This window comes from Danio rerio, chromosome 8 (genome assembly GCF_049306965.1).
Source record: "Danio rerio strain Tuebingen ecotype United States chromosome 8, GRCz12tu, whole genome shotgun sequence".
Taxonomy (NCBI): Eukaryota; Metazoa; Chordata; class Actinopteri; order Cypriniformes; family Danionidae; genus Danio; species Danio rerio.
Window position 1 is genome coordinate 6008940 of NC_133183.1, and position 19245 is coordinate 6028184.

A 19245-nucleotide genomic window follows, 5' to 3' on the forward strand; every position below is an offset into this window, starting at 1 on the left:
AATAATGTCCAGTATAGAATATAAAGTCATGCTGCAGTGGAAACAGAATGAATATTGTGTCTGACTCCATCGTGAGCTTGGAGGACTGCATCCATACATCTCTGCAATGACTCAAATCACTGATTAATAAAGTCATCTGCAATGGTGAAGTGTTCTTGCAGGACTCCCAGAGTTCATCAAGATTCTTTAGATTCATCTTCAATGCTTCCTCCATCTTAAGGCTGATTTATACTTCTGCGTCAAACACCGGCGTAGGCTACGGCGCTGACGCATAGCCCTTCGCCGTGGCCATCGCCGTCACTGACGTGCACCTCTCAAAAAATGTAACTACACGTCGCAACAACGCGTAGCGCAAGCTCTGTGATTGGTCGGCTTGCTAGCGCCGACGAGTCTGGGTGGGACCGAGAGCCGCGCGAATGGCGCGAGCGATTGTTTACAAGTGTGGAGTCCCGTGAAGGAGCTCCAGATGGAAAGTTTTGCTCTGTGTTTACCTCATGGTTAAAGTTGTTGCACGTCCGCCGGTTCCTGCCTCAAAATGAGCGAGTTTGAGTCACTTGTACATCCAGGAAGTGTTCAGGAAAAGCAAAACAGAAGCGAAGAAACTCGACACAGAGGAACATTTACACCTCACTGCCCACTAGCGTTTCGGAAGTGTTAATGCAGACCAACGGAGACAGCGCGCAGAAGTATAAATGCACAGCTACACGCGCGTTGCCTGCGCCGTGAGTTGCGCCGGTCACTTGACGCAGAAGTAAAAACCAGGCTTCACCCCAGACATGCTCAATAATGTTCATGTCTGGTGACTGGGCTGGCCAATCCTGGAGCACCTTGACCTTCTTTGCTTTCAGGAGCTTTGATGTGGAGGCTGAAGTATGAGGAGCGCTATCCTGCTGGAGAATTCGCCCTCTCCTGTGGTTTGTAATGTAATGGGCAGCACAAATGTCTTAATACCTCAGGCTGTAGATCACTCTGCAGATCTCTCGAACACCCACATACTGAATGTAACCTCAAACCATGATTTTTCCTTTACCAAACTTGACTGATTTCTGTGAGAATCTTGGGTCTATGCAGGTTCCAGTAGGTCTTCTGCAGTATTTGTGATGATTGGGATGCAGTTCAACAGATGATTCATCAGAAAAATCCACCTTTTGCCACTTTTACAAATGATCAACTAGAAGTCAAGTTATTATGTGTTGCTCTTACAACTGGTTGCTGGTGCTCAGCATATATAAGTGCACCCCTCATAAATCTCTCTTTTAAATTCATATTTTAATAGGAAGCTTTACAATATTATATTTGTAGTTTTAGTCAGTAGTCAGTACTGAAGCCAGTACTGGAGCTTATCTAACAAAATAACTTACGATAACGATCCAAAAACTAGTACATCCAAATTTATATGTTCTAGAAAAATAATAAATACAAATCTAAAGAAGAGGAAAAATCTAAATATTGAAAAATTTTGTTGAAATTTTGTAGGTTGTCATTTATTTTTGCAATATTTTGCTTGAATTTAATTGTATTATCTTTCAATTTCTAAACATGCTTGGTGGCTAAAATATTATTTTAATAAATATATCTGTTTAATAAATCTGTTTTGTTTAAAATGCACCAAAATACATCGCCTATATTTACTGAGAAATGGAGAAAAATGGGCTGTACTTAATTATGCCGAGCACTATATGTTCTAATTATACAAAACAAATTACCTCAAATGATTAAAAATAACTAAAATTCACATGAAAAACGTGAAAATACAAAAGCCAATTCAAAATATTGACAATAAATAAATATAATATTAGCATGTTAATGAATAAAAATACAAAAAGAAAAACTTAAATATGTAAGAAAAAAACAACGCAACAGAAAAGGTTCTCTGTTTTTCACATTAGGCCTGAACATCAGAACATTTGACATGAACTTTAGAAATTAAATGAAAGTACCGAGCAGAACCATCAGATCTCCGAGCAGAAGAGACGCTCCTTGTCCTGCCCATAACCTCCTCATCTGAACTGATCTGGCCTTTTTCCCGCTCATCTTCACGTTCTCCTCCTCACTGCCTGCAGGCCTGAACACATACAGAAAAACATGACAAAGATGTTTCCTCATGGCTCCAGTTTCCCCCACAGTCCAAACACAGGCGGTACAAGTGAATTGGGTATGCTAAATTGTCCGTAGGGCGAAGCAGTGGTGCAGTAGGTAGTGCTGTCGCCTCACAGCAAGAAGGTCGCTGGTTCGATCCTCAGATCAGTTGGCGTTTCTGTGTGGAGTTTGCGTGTTCTCCCTGCGTTCACTTGGGTTTTCTCCGGGTGCTCCGGTTTCCCCCACAGTCCAAAGACAAGTGGTACAGGTGAATTTAGTAGGCTAAATTGTCCGTGTGTGTGTGTGAATTTGTTTCCCAGAGATGGGTTGCGGCTGGAAGGGTATCCGCTGCGTAAAAACTTGCTGGATAAGTTGGCGGTTCATTCTGCTGTGGCAACCCTGGATTAATAAAGGGACTAAGCCGACAAGAAAATGAAAATGAATGAATAAATTGTCCGTAGTGTGAATAAGTGTGCATGGATGTTTCCTAGAGATGGGTTGCAGCTATGTAAAACATGTGCTGGATAAGTTGGCGGTTCATTCCACTGTGACGACCCAAGATTAATAAAGGGACTAAGCCAAAAAGAAAATTAATGAATAACTGTATAATATACATTTTATATTTAAATATTAATAAATGTAAACAAAAGTTGATGTTGGAAGTGATTAATTTTTGACCAGCACTAATAAATATACATAGTACACACACATCTATTCAAATTCCAAACTGTAATCTTGGAAGCGATCAATGGTTTGACAGCTCATATATATAAACAGAAATCAGGTAAATATGCATGTGTGATATGAATAACCTGTCATAATCCTCGAAGATCTCTCTGACGGTCATGGCGGATACGATGGTGATGATGTATTGCATACAGCCCTGCTGGCGGCCCAGCGCTAGCATCTTAGCATAACGTGGCGCTACAGGGAACGCAGCCATCGCTCGACCCAGGGGACTGATGGGACACGACAGACGCGCCTTCTCCATCTCACTCAGACTACAACAGAGAGAGAAAAGGTTAAACATAACTAAAAACAGAAACTCAAGAAAGAAAAAATGCACATATATGTTATTAAAAGATTGAGAACACACTCATAACAATGGAAGCAGGCAGTGTGTATTGTTTTAAATGAGCAAACAAGTCGATTTATTTCACTTCTTACAACTTAAGTGAGTTTGAAGTCAAAATAATGACTGAGTGAAACTGTACCGTCCGTGTCGAGCCGGTTTCTCCAGCGCTCCCAGCGAGATTAGAAGCTCTTCAGCAGCAATCAGAGCCTCAGAAGATGGAGGAGTGGGAAACGGGAAATTGACAACCTAGAATAACACACAAGACAAAACCAAAACCTGTTAAGTATAAGCAATAAAAGGCCAAAGGAAATACGTGCTTCATCCTACATTTTTGTAAATGTGCAAAAAGCTACTTTAACATTTATTTGACTGCAGTTTGTGATTAAAATGAACACTAGGGGGCAGTGTGAAGCAAACAACTTTTGCTCCTTTTGACACTAATGATAATTCCAGGAACATATTATCAACAAATCAAAGATTTTTTCATGCAGTTCTTTGCACAACACCAAATAAATACCACAAAACAACTTAAATGTGTCTATGATTTGTAATTAAATATGTTTGCATCACCAAACTAGTTTTACATGGACAAACTTTCTGCCGTAGTCAGTTTGCTCGGTAGTACCGTGTTGTACAGCGCACAGCGCTTCAGTTCGAGGTAAAGCACGCTACCATAAAAAAGATAAAAGCATTTGCAAAAAGACAGACAGCGCACATATTGGATTTACCATCTGAAATATGCAAAATAGCACTCCCGAAAAAACACATTTCAGATTTGCAAAAATATAGACAGCGCCCTCTAGTAGATTTGACATCTGAAACATGCAAAATAACAGTCCCAAAAGAACATATTTCATATTCGCAAAAATGTAGACAACGCCCTCTAGTGGATTTGCCATCTAAAACGTGCAACGAAATGCACCCAGAACAACGTATTTTACATTCCACAAAAATGAAGGCTGATGCACGTATTTTCTATGAGCCTGAGCTGGATATGAGTATTCATGTGTTATTTATAGAACAATATGAATGCAAACCTTCTCAATGTTGAGATCTTTCATCTGAAGAACGAGATCTTCGACAGGACGCCGTGTGATTTCAGCCTCCGAAAACAAACTGAAATCTCCGAACACAGCAGACGAGTACAGCCTAAACACACACACAGTTTTTTTTACTTTTTTTGATGAAACTTTTTTGAAACGCAATGGAAAAATGTCAGTTTTTGGCTAAATTATTATTATTATTTTTTTTTAAACAACAACAACAACAACAACATATAACAATTTACAGACAAAAAAGCATAGATGTTAGGTAGAAACAAGTGTAAACTAACTAAGTGTAAACTAAACTCGCTGGCAGCCAGCTCTCTGCAACTCTCACATGGTCGCCCACTGAAGCTAATCAGGGCTGCGCCTGGTCAGTACCTGGATGGGAGACCACTTGGGAAAGCTAGGTTGCTGCCGGAAGTGGTGTTAGTGAGGCCAGCAGGGGGCGCCCAACCTGCGGTCTGTGTGGGTCCTAATGCCCCAGTATAGTGACGGGGGACTCTATACTACTCAGTGAGCGCCGTCTTTCGGATGAGACGTTAAACCGAGGTCCCAACTCTCAGTGGTCGTTAAAAATCCCAGGATGTCCTTCGAAAAAGAGTAGGGGTTTAACCCCGGCATCCTGGCCAAATCTGCCCACTGGCCTCTGTCCATTATGGCCTCCAATCCCTCCCCATATCATGATTGGCATATCATCACTCTGTCTCCTCTCCACCAATCAGCTGGTGTGTGGTGTGCGGTCTGGCGCAAAATGGCTGCCGTCGCGTCATCCAGGTGGATGCTGCACACTGGTGGTGGATGAGGAGATCCCCCCCACCCCCCCTTTCCCAATTGTGTAAAGCGCTTTGAGTGCCCAGAAATATAAATGTAAATAATATATATATAAATAATATCTAAACGTAAACATACAAAGTAGAAATATAAAAATGAATTAAATACATCATTAAAATAACACATTTGTAAAGTGTGTAGGGCTTTCTTGTTTATCGAGTCTCTGATACTGGTAATATATAAGCACAATTCAGTCAACAAAATCATAAAATTAGCTTTATTATTATTGTCTTCTTGGTTAGGATGGTCAGTAAAACTAATAAATACAGTTTCCCATAACAACGAAAAAGGTTATGAATGACAAATATTAACATTAATCAATTTTTAACCTCACACTACAATGTAGCGGAGTATGTACAATACCAAAATAAATGTAAAGCAGTCGCCTTGTATTCAATGCAAAAATTACTTTGGCTACATTACTGTCATGTAAACATAGCCTGAAACTCTGACCTATAGCAGTGACCCGGCTCGGTTCTTCCCGCCCTTCCTGCCCTCTGATTGGCTGAGGCCTGTGAGATCCACGTGACCTTAAAAGAGGAGACGCCGGTCACCCTGTCGTAAAACCTCTTCTTTACTCGACCGCAGTCCACAACATACTTGATGCCGGGGATTGTCAAAGATGTTTCTGCAACGTTAGTCGCGACGACACACAGACGAGATCCAGCAGGAGGAGGACGGAAAACCTGAACACACACAAACATGACTTTAACAACAAATTACTGTGAGCTGAAGATTATAAACGGTGATTCCACAATAATCATCAAAAAAAATTTATATATTAGATTTAAGATCAGTCTAATGTTACTACATTTAGAAGAGTATTACCATCATTTGTACATACACAAGAAATGAGACGCATGACAAACAGAACTTATCATACAACCTAAATTATGTCATATGTATTTCATTTTATTTTATTTTCCTTCAGCTTAGTACCTTTATTTTATCAGGAGTCTACACAGCGGAATGAATCGCCAACTATTCCAGCATATGTTTTACACGGTGGATGCCTTTCCAGCTGCAACCCAGTACTGGGAAACATCCATACATACACACATACACTATAGTCAATTTAGTTTATTGAATTCATCTATAGCACATGCGTTTTGACTGTGGGGAAAACCGGAGCTACCCAGAGGAAACCCACGCGAACATGAGGAGAACATGCAAACTCCACACAGAAATGCCAACTGACCCAGCTGGGACTCCTATTTTATTAATAGATTTAAAATGTCATGCAAAACAAATATTTTTGGAAAGTCTAGAAACTGTTTTAGGTAAAAATAAAAAATAAAAAATGACAATTAAAGAATTAAAAACCAATTAAAAAACAAATTAGGTTGATTTCTTTAAACCAATAAATTTATTAAATTAATGAAATTTCCGCTTGTTAAACCAAAGTCTAACGTTAATATATTCAACAAAGTATTACCATCATTTGTAAAAACACAACAACAAAACTATTACAAACAGAATTTAACATAAACATAACATAAATTAGCAACATGTCATGCAAAATATTTTTTGTGAAGTCCAGAAAAGATTGAGTGAAAAAAATAAGTAAATAAATTAAAATTTAAATTAAAGGTTTAAAAACCAAATTAGCTTGATATCTTTAAATTGATAAATTCATTAAATTAATAAATTATGTATTATATCTCTTGTTGAACCACAGTCTAATGGTAACACATTTAGTAGAATATTACCATCATTTGTTCAAACACAAAAACAAGAAACATTACAAACGGAATTTGACAAACGTAAGACAAATTAGTCAAATGTCATGCAAAATAATGCAATACATTTTTAATAATTTTCTTTAGAGGTCTAATCTTGAGAAACATTACAAACAGAACATAAATATAACACAACATAAATGAGTAAAATGTCATGCAAAATATTTTTCTGTGTAAAGACTTAAAAATTTTGGGTGATAAACTAAATGAAAAAAAAAATACAATAAAATTCATTTAAAAAAATGATTCATGAAATGCAGCATAAAGTATTTTTTTATAAACGTATAAATAACCCATCTATCAATGTATACGCCATCAACCTATCAATAAATCTCCTTAACATTAAAAAACTAAAATGCATTTGTTAAATTACAGAAAAGTGTTTTTATATTTATATTGTAACATTATATAACTTATATAAATAATTAATCAAAATAAATTAATCACATCTCAATTTCTTTTATTTCTTTTTATCTCCATTTCTTCTTCCTTTTATGTAGAAAAAAAAGTAAAGGGATAGTTCACTAAAAAATTTTAATTGTCATAATTTACTTGTTGCAAACCTGTTTTAACTTTCTTGTGTTGAACACAAAAGATATTTTGATAAATGTTTGAAATATTTGACTTCCATAGTAATTGTTTTTCCAACAATGAAAGTCGATGGTTATAGGTTTCCAACATTCTTCAAAATATCTTCTTTTGTGTTTAAAAAAAAAATTCAAAGGTGTGGACCAACGTTTAAGTCACTATATAGTAAGTCAATTTTTAATTTTGGTTTAAGACAGTTCTCAGACAATATTTCTGTTGTAAGGATTATTTGAAGTACTTACCTTGGCCTGCTGCTCAGGTGCTAGCAGAGAGTAAAGCGGAAGCACATACAGTGGGATGGACGGATCGGCCTTCTCCTCTAAGCACAGAAAACACATCAGAAAGTCACATCACTCCACACACTCCTGTCACATCATTTTTCTCCATCAGAACACGAAGTGAAAGTTCCGAGCTCCACATGTAAGAGTGTCTCACCGTGATCAGTGTCTGGATGATCCCCCAACTCCAGCTCCAGGTCTGAACCCTCACCATCATCTTCATCAATGCCTGCCTGACGGTCTTCATCACCCTCGTCCACAGGCAGAGCAGAGTAATTATCCAGATTGATCCTCGGTAAAGACTGACAGAGAGACAGTGTTGAGAATAGAGCTTACTGATATACAATATATAGATGACCATTTTGATATCGGACAAAATATATTATAATTATAATATAATTATAAATATCTGTCAAATATTTGAAGCAATTCACTTGCTTGTTGCAGGCCACTAAGGTTTCGAGTGTAATTTCTGTGACATTCAAAGAGTAAATATGTACATTACAAGATCTAATGCCGCTGGAGAGAAAATGTTTCAGCGATCAGTTTTAACTTTTCTTGAGTTAAGGTTTTAAAATAAAATCAGCTGTTTACCTTTTGTTTTTGCAATCATTGTCAGAAAAATGTATATAAACTTTTAATAAGCCTATATATCAGCTATCTGCCTCCAATTATAACATGGGTCATCAATATCATCCAATATCAGTGCATCCCTTATTCTAAATGCACAAAGTACAGCATACAATTTTAAAAGAAAAGAAAATATACCGAAGAAGAAATAGATGAAAGAAGAAAAAGAGTTTTTATTCAATAAAATTTCCATATCGGTGCATCCCTAATTCTAAATGCACAGAAAATACTGCATACTATTTTAAAAGAAAAGAAAAGAAAAACAATGAAGAAAAAAAAAGAGACTTATATATCGGCTTCCAAATATAATATCAGTTTTCATTATTTGACAAAATTTCCATATTGGTGTATCTCTAATTCTAAATGAACAGAAAATACAGCAAATTATTTTAAAAGAAAAATGAAAAAAAGAAGAAAAAGATAATTATATATATCGGATATTGGCTCCCAAATATATAGGTAATCGGTTATCGATAATGGCAAAAATGTCTATATTGATGCATCCCTAAATCTAAATGCAGAGAAAATACTGCAAACTATTTTTAAAAGAAAAGAAAATATAACGAAGAAAAGAAATCGAGGAAAGAAGAAAAAGAGGCTTATATATCGACCCCCAGATATAATATTGGCTATCGATTTTGACCAAAATTGGCAATAACAGTGCATCTCTAAATCTAAATGCACAGAAAATACAGCTTATTATTTTAAAAGAAGAAAATATAATAAAGAAAAAGAAGAAATGGGGGAAAGAAGAAAAAGAGGCTCATATCGGCCTCCTGATATAATATCGGTTATCAATATCGGCCAAAATTTCCATATAGGTGCATTCCTAATTCTAAATGCACAGAAAATACTGTTTACTATTTAAAAAGAAAAGAAAATTTAACAAAGAAAAGAAATAGAGGAAAAAAGAAAGAGAGGCTTATATACGTCACCCTCCAAACGTAATATTGGTTATTTAATACCAACCAAACTTTCCATATCGGTGCATCCCTAATTCTAAATGCACAGAAAATACTGCATACTATTTTAAAAGAAAAGAAAAACAATGAAGAAAAAAAAAAGAGACTTATATATCGGCCTCCAAATATAATATCAGTTTTCATTATTTGACAAAATTTCCATATTGATGTATCTCTGATTCTAAATGCACAGAAAACACAGCAAATTATTTTAAAAGAAAAATGAAAAAAAGAAGAAAAAGATAATTATATATATCGGATATTGGCTCCCAAATATATAGGTAATCGGTTATCGATAATGGCAAAAATGTCCATATTGATGCAACCCTAAATCAAAATGCAGAGAAAATACTGCAAACTATTTTTAAAAGAAAAGAAAATATAACGAAGAAAAGAAATCGAGGAAAGAAGAAAAAGAGGCTTATATATCGACCCCCAGATATAATATTGGCTATCGATTTTGACCAAAATTGGCAATAACAGTGCATCTCTAAATCTAAATGCACAGAAAATACAGCTTATTATTTTAAAAGAAGAAAATATAATAAAGAAAAAGAAGAAATGGGGGAAAGAAGAAAAAGAGGCTTATATCGGCCTCCTGATATAATATCGGTTATCAATATCGGCCAAAATTTCCATATAGGTGCATTCCTAATTCTAAATGCACAGAAAATACTGTTTACTATTTAAAAAGAAAAGAAAATTTAACAAAGAAAAGAAATAGAGGAAAAAAGAAAGAGAGGCTTATATACGTTATTGGTTATTTAATACCAACCAAACTTTCCTTATCGGTGCATCCCTAATTCTAAATGCACAGAAAATACTGCATACTATTTTAAAAGAAAAGAAAAGAAAAGAAAAACAATGAAGAAAAAAAAAAGAGACTTATATATCGGCCTCCAAATATAATATCAGTTTTCATTATTTGACAAAATTTCCATATTGGTGTATCTCTGATTCTAAATGCACAGAAAATACAGCAAATTATTTTAAAAGAAAAATGAAAAAAAGAAGAAAAAGATAATTATATATATCGGATATTGGCTCCCAAATATATAGGTAATCGGTTATCGATAATGGCAAAAATGTCCATATTGATGCAACCCTAAATCAAAATGCAGAGAAAATACTGCAAACTATTTTTAAAAGAAAAGAAAATATAACGAAGAAAAGAAATCGAGGAAAGAAGAAAAAGAGGCTTATATATCGGCCCCCAGATATAATATCGGTTATCGATATTAGCCAAAATTTGCATTAACAGTGCATCTCTAAATCTAAATGCAGAGAAAATACAGCTTATTATTTTAAAAGAAGAAAATATAATAAAGAAAAAGAAGAAATGGAGGAAAGAAGAAAAAGAGGCTTATATCGGCCTCCTGATATAATATCGGTTATCAATATCGGCCAAACTTTCCATATAGGTGCATTCCTAATGCTAAAATGCATAGAAAATATTGTTTACTATTTAAAAAGAAAAGAAAATTTAACAAAGAAAAGAAATAGAGGAAAAAAGAAAGAGAGGCTTATATACGTTATTGGTTATTTAATACCAACCAAACTTTCCATATCAGTGCATCCCTAATTCTAAATGCAGAGAAAATACTGCATACTATTTAAAAAAAAAAAAAAAAGAATAAAAGATAATTAAATTCATCAGCTATTGGCTTCCAAATATATATGTTATCGGTTAGTGGCAAAAATTTCCATATTGATGCATCCCTCTCTAAATGCACAGAAAATACTGCAAACAGAAAAGAAAATATAATGAAGAAAAGAAATCGAGTAAAAAAAGAAAAAGAGGCTTATATATCGACCCCCAGATATAATATCAGTTATTGATATTGTCCAAAATTTCCATATTGGTGCATCTCTAATACTAAATGTAACATTTTACACAAACAGTTAGCTAGTGATCATTTTCATACCACATTCTTCTTCTTTGCTCGTTTTGACTTCTTCAGATCTTCTTCTGTTTCCATCATATCTGAAAAACAAACACACATTTAGTTTTTTTATTTAAAGTGAAAAATTCCTTTTAACTATAATAAAAAAGACATTTATGCATTTTTTTCAATAGGTATGTAAGATGAGTTGCTCTTCAGTACTAAATTCTTTTAATTAAAAGTCACTATATATTGGTTTTCAAGCTTTCCATAATAATAATAATAATAATAATAATAATAATAATAATAATAATAACAGCATCATATCTTTCTCGCACATCTACTATTATTACTTTATTTAGCCAGGAAGTCACATTTAGATCTCAAGTCACAGGAGATTACTATCTCTTCTCCCAGTGTCTGTCTATGAATGGTCTATAACATGCAGGGATTAATTGTTCACCTCAATAAACAATGTGTGCTAGCAAAATAAACATCGTAAATTTAGATTTAATACAGATTGCCATATCACCCAGCAGGCCAAGACCGGTTACTCACTGAAGCTAAGCAGGGCTGAGCCTGGTCAGTACCTGGATGGGAGACCACTAAGGAACACTAGGTTGCTGTTGGAAGCGGTGTTAGTGGGGCCAGCAGGGGGCGCTTAAACTGTGGTTTGTGTGAGTCCTAATGCCCCAGTAAAAGTGAAGGGGACACTACACTGTCAGTGGGCGCCGTCTTTCAGATTGAGACGTTAAACCAAGGTCCTGACTCTCTGTGATCATTAAAAATCCCATGGCACTTCTCGTGAAAGAGCAGGGATGTAACCCCAGTGTCCTGGCCAAAGTCCCTCTATTGGCCCTTACGATCATGGCCTTCCAATCATCCCCGTCCACTGAATTGGCTCTATCACTGTCTCTCCACTCCACTAATAGCTGGTGTGTGGTGAGCGCACTGGCGCCGTTGTCCTGTGGCTGCCGTCGCATCATCCAAGTGGATGCTGCACACTGGTGGTGGTGTGGAGAGACCCCCTTCATGATTGTGAAGCGCTTTGGGTGTATGGCCATACACAATAACTGCGCTATATATGAGCAATATCACACGAGTAGCAGTGCGATATGGCTGTATATCGGCAATGGTGGGAGGCGTGCCTTAGTGCCCCCACCAGTGCCGATATACAGCCATATCGCACTGCTACGAGTGTGATATTGCGTTTATACAACAGTTTGATGGCATAATTGTGTATATAAAAACAAAATCAAACATGGAGAGTCTCAAAAACCCTTTTGTATGAGGAACTACTTTCTTCCGGATTCAAATCCTAACCTCACAGTTAAACAGCTGAGCGTGCATCTTTTAAACTTTAGATCTGTAGTGTCTGCTTTTTGCTGGCTGTATGTGGGCGGAGTAATACACAAAGGGTAAAGGGGCTGTAGGAGTCCTGATATTGCAGAATAATGCACGGATATCAGCCAATCAGATTTGAGAACCAGACAGAACTGTTGTATAAAAATACACATTACATTACATTACAGATTAATACAGAAACATAGGTTTGTGCAGGAAGTAAAACTGCATTACTAGCCCCTTTCACACATTGATACCGGTAAATATCTGGAAAATTTCCGGAACGACTTTACCGGTATATTCAAAAAAGCGCTGTTCATACAGACGAGGACGTTACGGAATTTTTCCGGAAAAGAGCATTCACACATCCATTCCAAAATACCGGTAAATTCTGACATCATTCACCACAAATGAGCTTTAAACGGCTGCGCTTGTATTTGTAAACATTTGACTAAATTACAAACTCTGTGGATGATCAATATTGTGAACAACTTTCGCAGGATCACTTTCGCATGTCGAGATGTTAATAATTTGTGCGTGTGCTGGCGCTCACAGGCTGTTTCACAGGCACACGCAAAGCTTGAAGGTAAACAAACAACGGCTTATCATAAGCATCTCATCGATGATTATTTACACAGTTGGCATTAAGAAGAACATATAAACGTGATCTGACTAACTTCTAGCAGCTAAATGTGTCTGGAAAAATATTCAAAGGCTCTTATTCTCACAAACCGCGCGGACGTAAATGCGTCTGACTGTTGTGATTGGCTAAAGCAGACGTCTCTCGTCAGCACGTTCTAGACGTGCACACGCTTATTACGGCAATCTTCCTTCTGCGTTCACACAGCGCAGCATTCCGGCAAATTACCGGTAATGTTACAACTTCTCTTACCGGAATATAGCCAGAACGAATTTACCGGTATTTTCAAAAAGGACCTGTTTACACATACAACCTTTCCAGAAAGGTCTGTATGTGTGAAAGGGGCTAATGACTCTAAGAAAGCACACTCTGACTATTGTAACTTTGCAGAGCTTCTACATTCACAAACGGGTACATGTACATACCACATTAAAAGTAACATCAAATGAGGCATAATTGGATGACACTAGATGAATCTAATCAGTGCGTACCTGTGTGCTCTCGGTTTGGTTTATAAGGGAAAGCTTTTCTCAGCCTCCGACACACAGAATGAACCTCAGCTTGACCCGTCAGAAACACCAGAATGCCACCTGCAACACACACATGTAGGAGAAGTCAGAATTATTAACCCTCCTTTATAATTTGTGCCCTGAATTTCTGTTTAACAGGGATATTTTTTTCAACACATTTCTAAATATAATAGTTTTAATAACTCATTTCTAATAACTGATTTATTTAATCTTTGCCATGATGACAGTAAATAATATTTGACAAGATATTTTTCAAGACACTATTATTCAGCTTAAAATGACAGTCAAAGGCTTAACTAGGTTAATTAGGCAGGTTAGAGTAATTAGGCAAGTTACTGTATAACAGTGGTTTGTTCTGTAGACTAATGAAAAAAGGTGGCTAATAATTTTGACCTTAAAATGGTTTTAAAAAATTAAAAACTGCTTTTATTCTAGCCAAAATAAAACAAATTAGACTTTCTCCAAAATAAAAAATATTATAGGAAATACTGTAAAAAATCCCTTGCTCTGTTTAACATCATTTGCAAAATATTTGAAAAAGAAAGAAAAAAAAAAAAAATCACTGGAGGGCGAATAATATTGACTTAAATTAAAAATACATTCAGAGCACAGCATGAGTGTTTTTCTGTACATATAATCTACCTTTATGAGTTTATCATCTACAGTATAAGTGTTTAACATACCTGGCGGCAGCATGCGGTGAATCTTGCAGATCTTCCGGAAAGTTTCTCCAGTGTAGTCGTCCATTGGTGTGCGCTTATTAAAATGAACAGTGACCGCAAACTGACGGGCCTCCACCTGCATGTAGACACAAAAACCAGGGTTAAAATAATCATGCATTGGACAACAGCGGTTTCATCATACATCATAACACAAGTCATTTGCTTACAGAAGACTTGAAAAAAGTGCAATTATCTGATTTTATTTTTTGAGTTGATATCATTTATCTGTGTTTACTGGATTTTATGATACACCATTAACAATTTCCAGGCAGAATCTAAAGCAACTCACTTGCCAGTAAATAACTGTAAATCAATAACAGCAAGAATACTGTTTTAACAATTACAGCACCATTTATCTCACTGTATGCCTGTATTTTTAGAATTGTATGTATATTTTTACTGTAAAATATACAGTAATTTCCAAAATGCAACATTAAAACAAAGTAACATACTGCATAGCTGTCCTACAGCAAAATACAGTTTATATTACAGTTAACCAGTTGAACTCTGCAGACCCGGTACCGGGTCTGTGATGTCATCGACTTTCGCTTTAAGATTTAAAGGGCTAGCATTGCACCAGACCCTCGTAAGTGTTTTCGTTTGAAAGTGTAGATGCTATATTTTTTGCACATATGCATAAAATATGTTACCGGTTTATGCACATCACTTTGGTTTTTATTCTACTGTACAAAAGTTATTTACACTTAAATACACAGTGTTTTGGATACCCGAGCTGGGTATTGAACATTGGTTCATTTTCATATTTTTCAAATGACACATGTACAAGTTGTAGCTCAAATGAAAGCTCTTGCCGGTGCTCATACGGTTTGTCTGACGTGGTCAAAAACAATGAATTATGTTTGATCAAACAAAAAAAAGTAGTGAAATATGAAAACAATGGTCGGTCCCTGTGGCTTGTACAGCACCTCTCATCAGTTGGAATACAATAACTTTTGCATAGATTATGGTAGAGACATTTTTCTTTTTTTCTTATGATTACAGACATGCGCAGGAACCACCAAAATAATTACAGCATGCTAGACCACACAGAACCTAAAAGGTGCACTTTCGAATTTGAGTTTAGAAAAAAAAAGTACAAAAAGCGCCTCTTTTTTTTAGGTGTTTATTATAACACAGACAACATATACAGATATTTTAAATACTTTCAATAGCGTTTTATGAAAATTCAAAGGGTTTTCTCTAAAATGATACCAAATATTTGCATTTACACCTCTACATGTGGATTAGGTAAGCTTTTAAATTTGGGTAGGCAAAATCCAGGCGGAAATCCCCAAAAAAGCAGCAGAGTTTAACTGGTTGAATACAGTGTCATTTAACAGAGTAGCAACATCTAATTACAGTAGCTGATGCTGTTGAGGAGAGGAAGGGGGTGCTAAAATTATGTAAAAAATGTGCAAACTGATGGTACTGTTAAATTATTAAAGAAAATAAAAAATATGAATCCTAAAAAAATAAAAGACTTGAAGACTCTGACCTTGATGACGGGTGGAGGAGAGCTGAAGAGTCTCTTGTTCTCAGTGAAATCCTCCACACGCAGCGTCGCCGACATGATGATCAGCTTCATGGGTAAACCTTTCTGTGAATTGCAGATGGCATTACAGACATGCTAAAGGCTGATTTACACTTCTGCGTCGAGTAATCGCCTGCCGTACGGTAGCTGGCAGTATGTGTTTTTGATTCTCTGTGTCGAGATTCTTCACGTGTGCTTTGTTTTTTCTAAACACTATAAGTAGCTCAAACTCGCTCATTCAGAAACGGGACGTGCAACAACTTTAATCATAAGGTAAACACAAAACAAAAGTTTCCATCTGGAGCTCCTTCACATGACCAGACACTTGTAAACAATCGACTCATCAAGCTCGCGGGTCTCAGCACTGCTCGCGCTTGTCATCACTATTTTTCAATTCAATTCACCTTTATTTGTGTAGCGCTTTTGCAATGTAGATTGTGCCAAAGCAGCTTCGCATAGCAGATTATAGTAAATTGAAACAGTGTAGCCCAGATTTCAGAGTTCAGTTCAGTGTGGTTTAATATTCACTACTGAGAGTCCAAACACTGAACAGCAAATCCATCGATGCACAGCTCTACAGATCCCGAACCATGTCTCAATCAACACCCTAGCTACTGGGGTCGTTCATCAGTAGGTTGTGTGCATGATTTTTGGCACTAATAAGTGCACTGATGAGCTTGGTTCACTACACATTGGGACAACTTTAAAAACCTCGAGAGAACCCAGGCTGAGTTGGGCACGACCATTTCTCCCCTGGCCAAACGTCTTGTGCAGAGTTGCAGTCTAGGCACTGGAGATTGCACTACCAAGCCAACCAATCACAGAGCTTGCACTATGTGTCGTTGTGATGTGTAGTTACATTTTTTGAGAGGTGCGCATTTGGAGAGGTGAATTTGGGCACTAATAAGTGTACTGATGAGCTTGGTTCACAACACATTGGGACACACTGAGTGTGACATGAGAACGTCCTCATTATACATGATCAAAACTGGAGTTTATAAACAGCAAAAGAACTAATAATTTTCATATTTTATTTTAATAAGTTTGTAAGTACATTACAAGTGTTTTATATACCAGCAACATTTCATCTATTAAACAATTACAAATGTTTGCTCGATTTCTCTTAATCTATCTAGCTATGTTCTTTCATGTTGTGCATATCGATCACGAAAATATTTCAAATAATTGTGCAGTCCTTACCTAAACCACCATGCATGATCAAGTGTTTTACCTTGTTGCGGAGGGGAACGATGCGAGAGAGGAGGCCGATGAGGATATCAGTGTAAACGCTGCGCTCATGAGCCTCGTCTATGATGATCACACTGTACTTCTGCAGCAGGAAATCCTGAAAAAAAAAATACAAAAAAGAAGATCGCTGAGCTAAAGCTTTATGTTCGAACATCATGTTAGAACAGAAATACATTAGGCTTATTCCGGTATCAAGTTTTATTTTGTTACAATTAACTGCTGACGCTTGTATGAAGATATGCGATATTATCACAATATTGATCTAAGCTGCAAAATAAATACTTTAACGGGTATAACAACAACAAAAACAAAATTTTCCTTGTTTAAACAATTATTTTAATTACTAATTCCATTAACACTTTAGTTTAAGTTATTAACTAATCACTGGTTTATTATATAATTACAGATATTAACTGTTTATTAGCACTTATAAAAGTAGGATCTTATTTTACATCCCTAATCGATAACTAATACCTAAACTCAACTACTAATAAACAGCCAATTAGTGCTTTGAGCTAAATGTCCTAGTTAATGCTTTGTTAATAGCGTAAATTGAATATACAAATAAGTGCAACTCTAATATCTTTTAACTTTGTCCTGATGAGAATACATAATATTTAACTAGTTATTTTGCAAGATACTAGTTTATTAGTAAACTAGTATCTTGTTTACTAGATTTCAGCTGAAAGTGACTTTTAAAGGCTTAACTAGGATAAATAGGCAAATTATGTTAATTGGGCAACATTGGACAACAGTTGTTTGCTCTATAGACAATCGAAAAATCATAATTACTTAAGAGGACTAACAAAATTAACCTTAGCAGTTAAAAAAAATAAATAATATATATATATATATATATATATATATATATATATATATATATATATATATATTTTTTTTTTTTTTTTTTTTTAAATAATTAATTTTTGTAATAATATATATTGATGATATATATAGAGAAATTATTCAGAAGAAAAGCATAAAAGGAAACACTGTGAAAAATGTCCGAGTTCTGTTAAAAAGCACTTGGGAAACATCTGAAAAGAACCTTTAAAAGCAGGGCTCATAACTTTGTATTTACATTTTTTTGTATATAAAACTGTATATTTATCATTTAAATTTTCAAAATTTGTAATGCTACGATTCTCCTTAAGGTAAGGTAAAACTTTATTGTCCCAGTTAGGGAAACTTGTCTTAGACAGTCCTGCAGTCATCACATACATAGAAAAATAATGCAAAAATACAAAAGCAGATGTGTATATAAATACATAAGTAAATAAATAAAGAAGTGTACCCCTCTCCCAAATACTTTAAATCCAAGCCACGACTATTTAATAGCTTAATGCTTACTGGTTAAAAATAGTTTTTATATCCATTTAATTTACAGCAAAGAAGTCACAAACTATTTGTTTTGCATGTCTTAAATGCATTTACACTGCACTGTTCAAGGGACTCAATTCCATGTGGCACAGATCGGATATGGCCCATGTCTGTGTAAGCAAGAACAAATCACATAGATTCCGATTTACTTAAATCAGATTCAGGCCTTGTTCATATGTGGAAATTTATCCGATATGAATCGGATCTGTGTTCTTGTGTCTGGAGTGTAAGCAGGTAGATCGGATTTTCCCCTGTCAATGCGCATCATTAAAACCAAATCGAATGACGTCAAGTCTGACACGTTCATTTCAGAACAAACTTCAGCAGAGTTGCAAACCTTAAATCTCATAAACGAGGACTTATACAGCTTTTATATTGTCATAGCACAGGTATTTAAGCATGTTAACAAGAGCGAGAGAATGCAATGTCCGCCATGTAACCAATATAAACTAATATAAAAGTAGTGCATAGCTACATCACCTGCATAAATCACGCCATGGACATTACATTAAGACACCTGAAGGTTTTTGCGCTCGTGCACGTGCGCTCAGTTTCACGTTAATTCGGATGTGCGTGGGATTCCGCGTACGCAGTAAAAGATTCATATGTATGAAAAACTGCGTATGCGGAATCCCACGCATAGGCTATTCTCTTTGTACATCCGAATTAACGTGACACTGAGCACACTGAGCACATTAACAGCTTTGTCCGTACGCAATTTTTTAGTATGAATTTAACG

At 35.8% G+C, this 19245-nt stretch overlaps 2 protein-coding genes across 15 annotated transcripts in view; one reads left to right on the plus strand and one right to left on the minus strand.

Annotated features, from left to right (window-relative positions):
• myl2b (myosin, light chain 2b, regulatory, cardiac, slow) overlaps nucleotides 1-19245 on the plus strand; it is a 271503-nt gene that overhangs the window by 195035 nt on the left and 57223 nt on the right. The window lies entirely within an intron of this gene.
• dhx37 (DEAH (Asp-Glu-Ala-His) box polypeptide 37) overlaps nucleotides 1-19245 on the minus strand; it is a 57501-nt gene that overhangs the window by 10775 nt on the left and 27481 nt on the right. For all 14 annotated transcript variants that reach the window (NM_001083004.2, XM_073909008.1, XM_073909005.1 and 11 more), the window contains 12 exons: nucleotides 17110-17223; nucleotides 15843-15944; nucleotides 14309-14423; nucleotides 13587-13685; nucleotides 11154-11212; nucleotides 7794-7938; nucleotides 7601-7677; nucleotides 5485-5717; nucleotides 4192-4303; nucleotides 3294-3400; nucleotides 2892-3080; nucleotides 1941-2065 (listed from right to left, as the gene is read on the minus strand). In NM_001083004.2, the coding sequence (NP_001076473.2) occupies nucleotides 1941-2065; nucleotides 2892-3080; nucleotides 3294-3400; nucleotides 4192-4303; nucleotides 5485-5717; nucleotides 7601-7677; nucleotides 7794-7938; nucleotides 11154-11212; nucleotides 13587-13685; nucleotides 14309-14423; nucleotides 15843-15944; nucleotides 17110-17223 (1477 nt within the window). The remainder of the gene's footprint in view (nucleotides 1-1940; nucleotides 2066-2891; nucleotides 3081-3293; nucleotides 3401-4191; nucleotides 4304-5484; nucleotides 5718-7600; nucleotides 7678-7793; nucleotides 7939-11153; nucleotides 11213-13586; nucleotides 13686-14308; nucleotides 14424-15842; nucleotides 15945-17109; nucleotides 17224-19245) is intronic.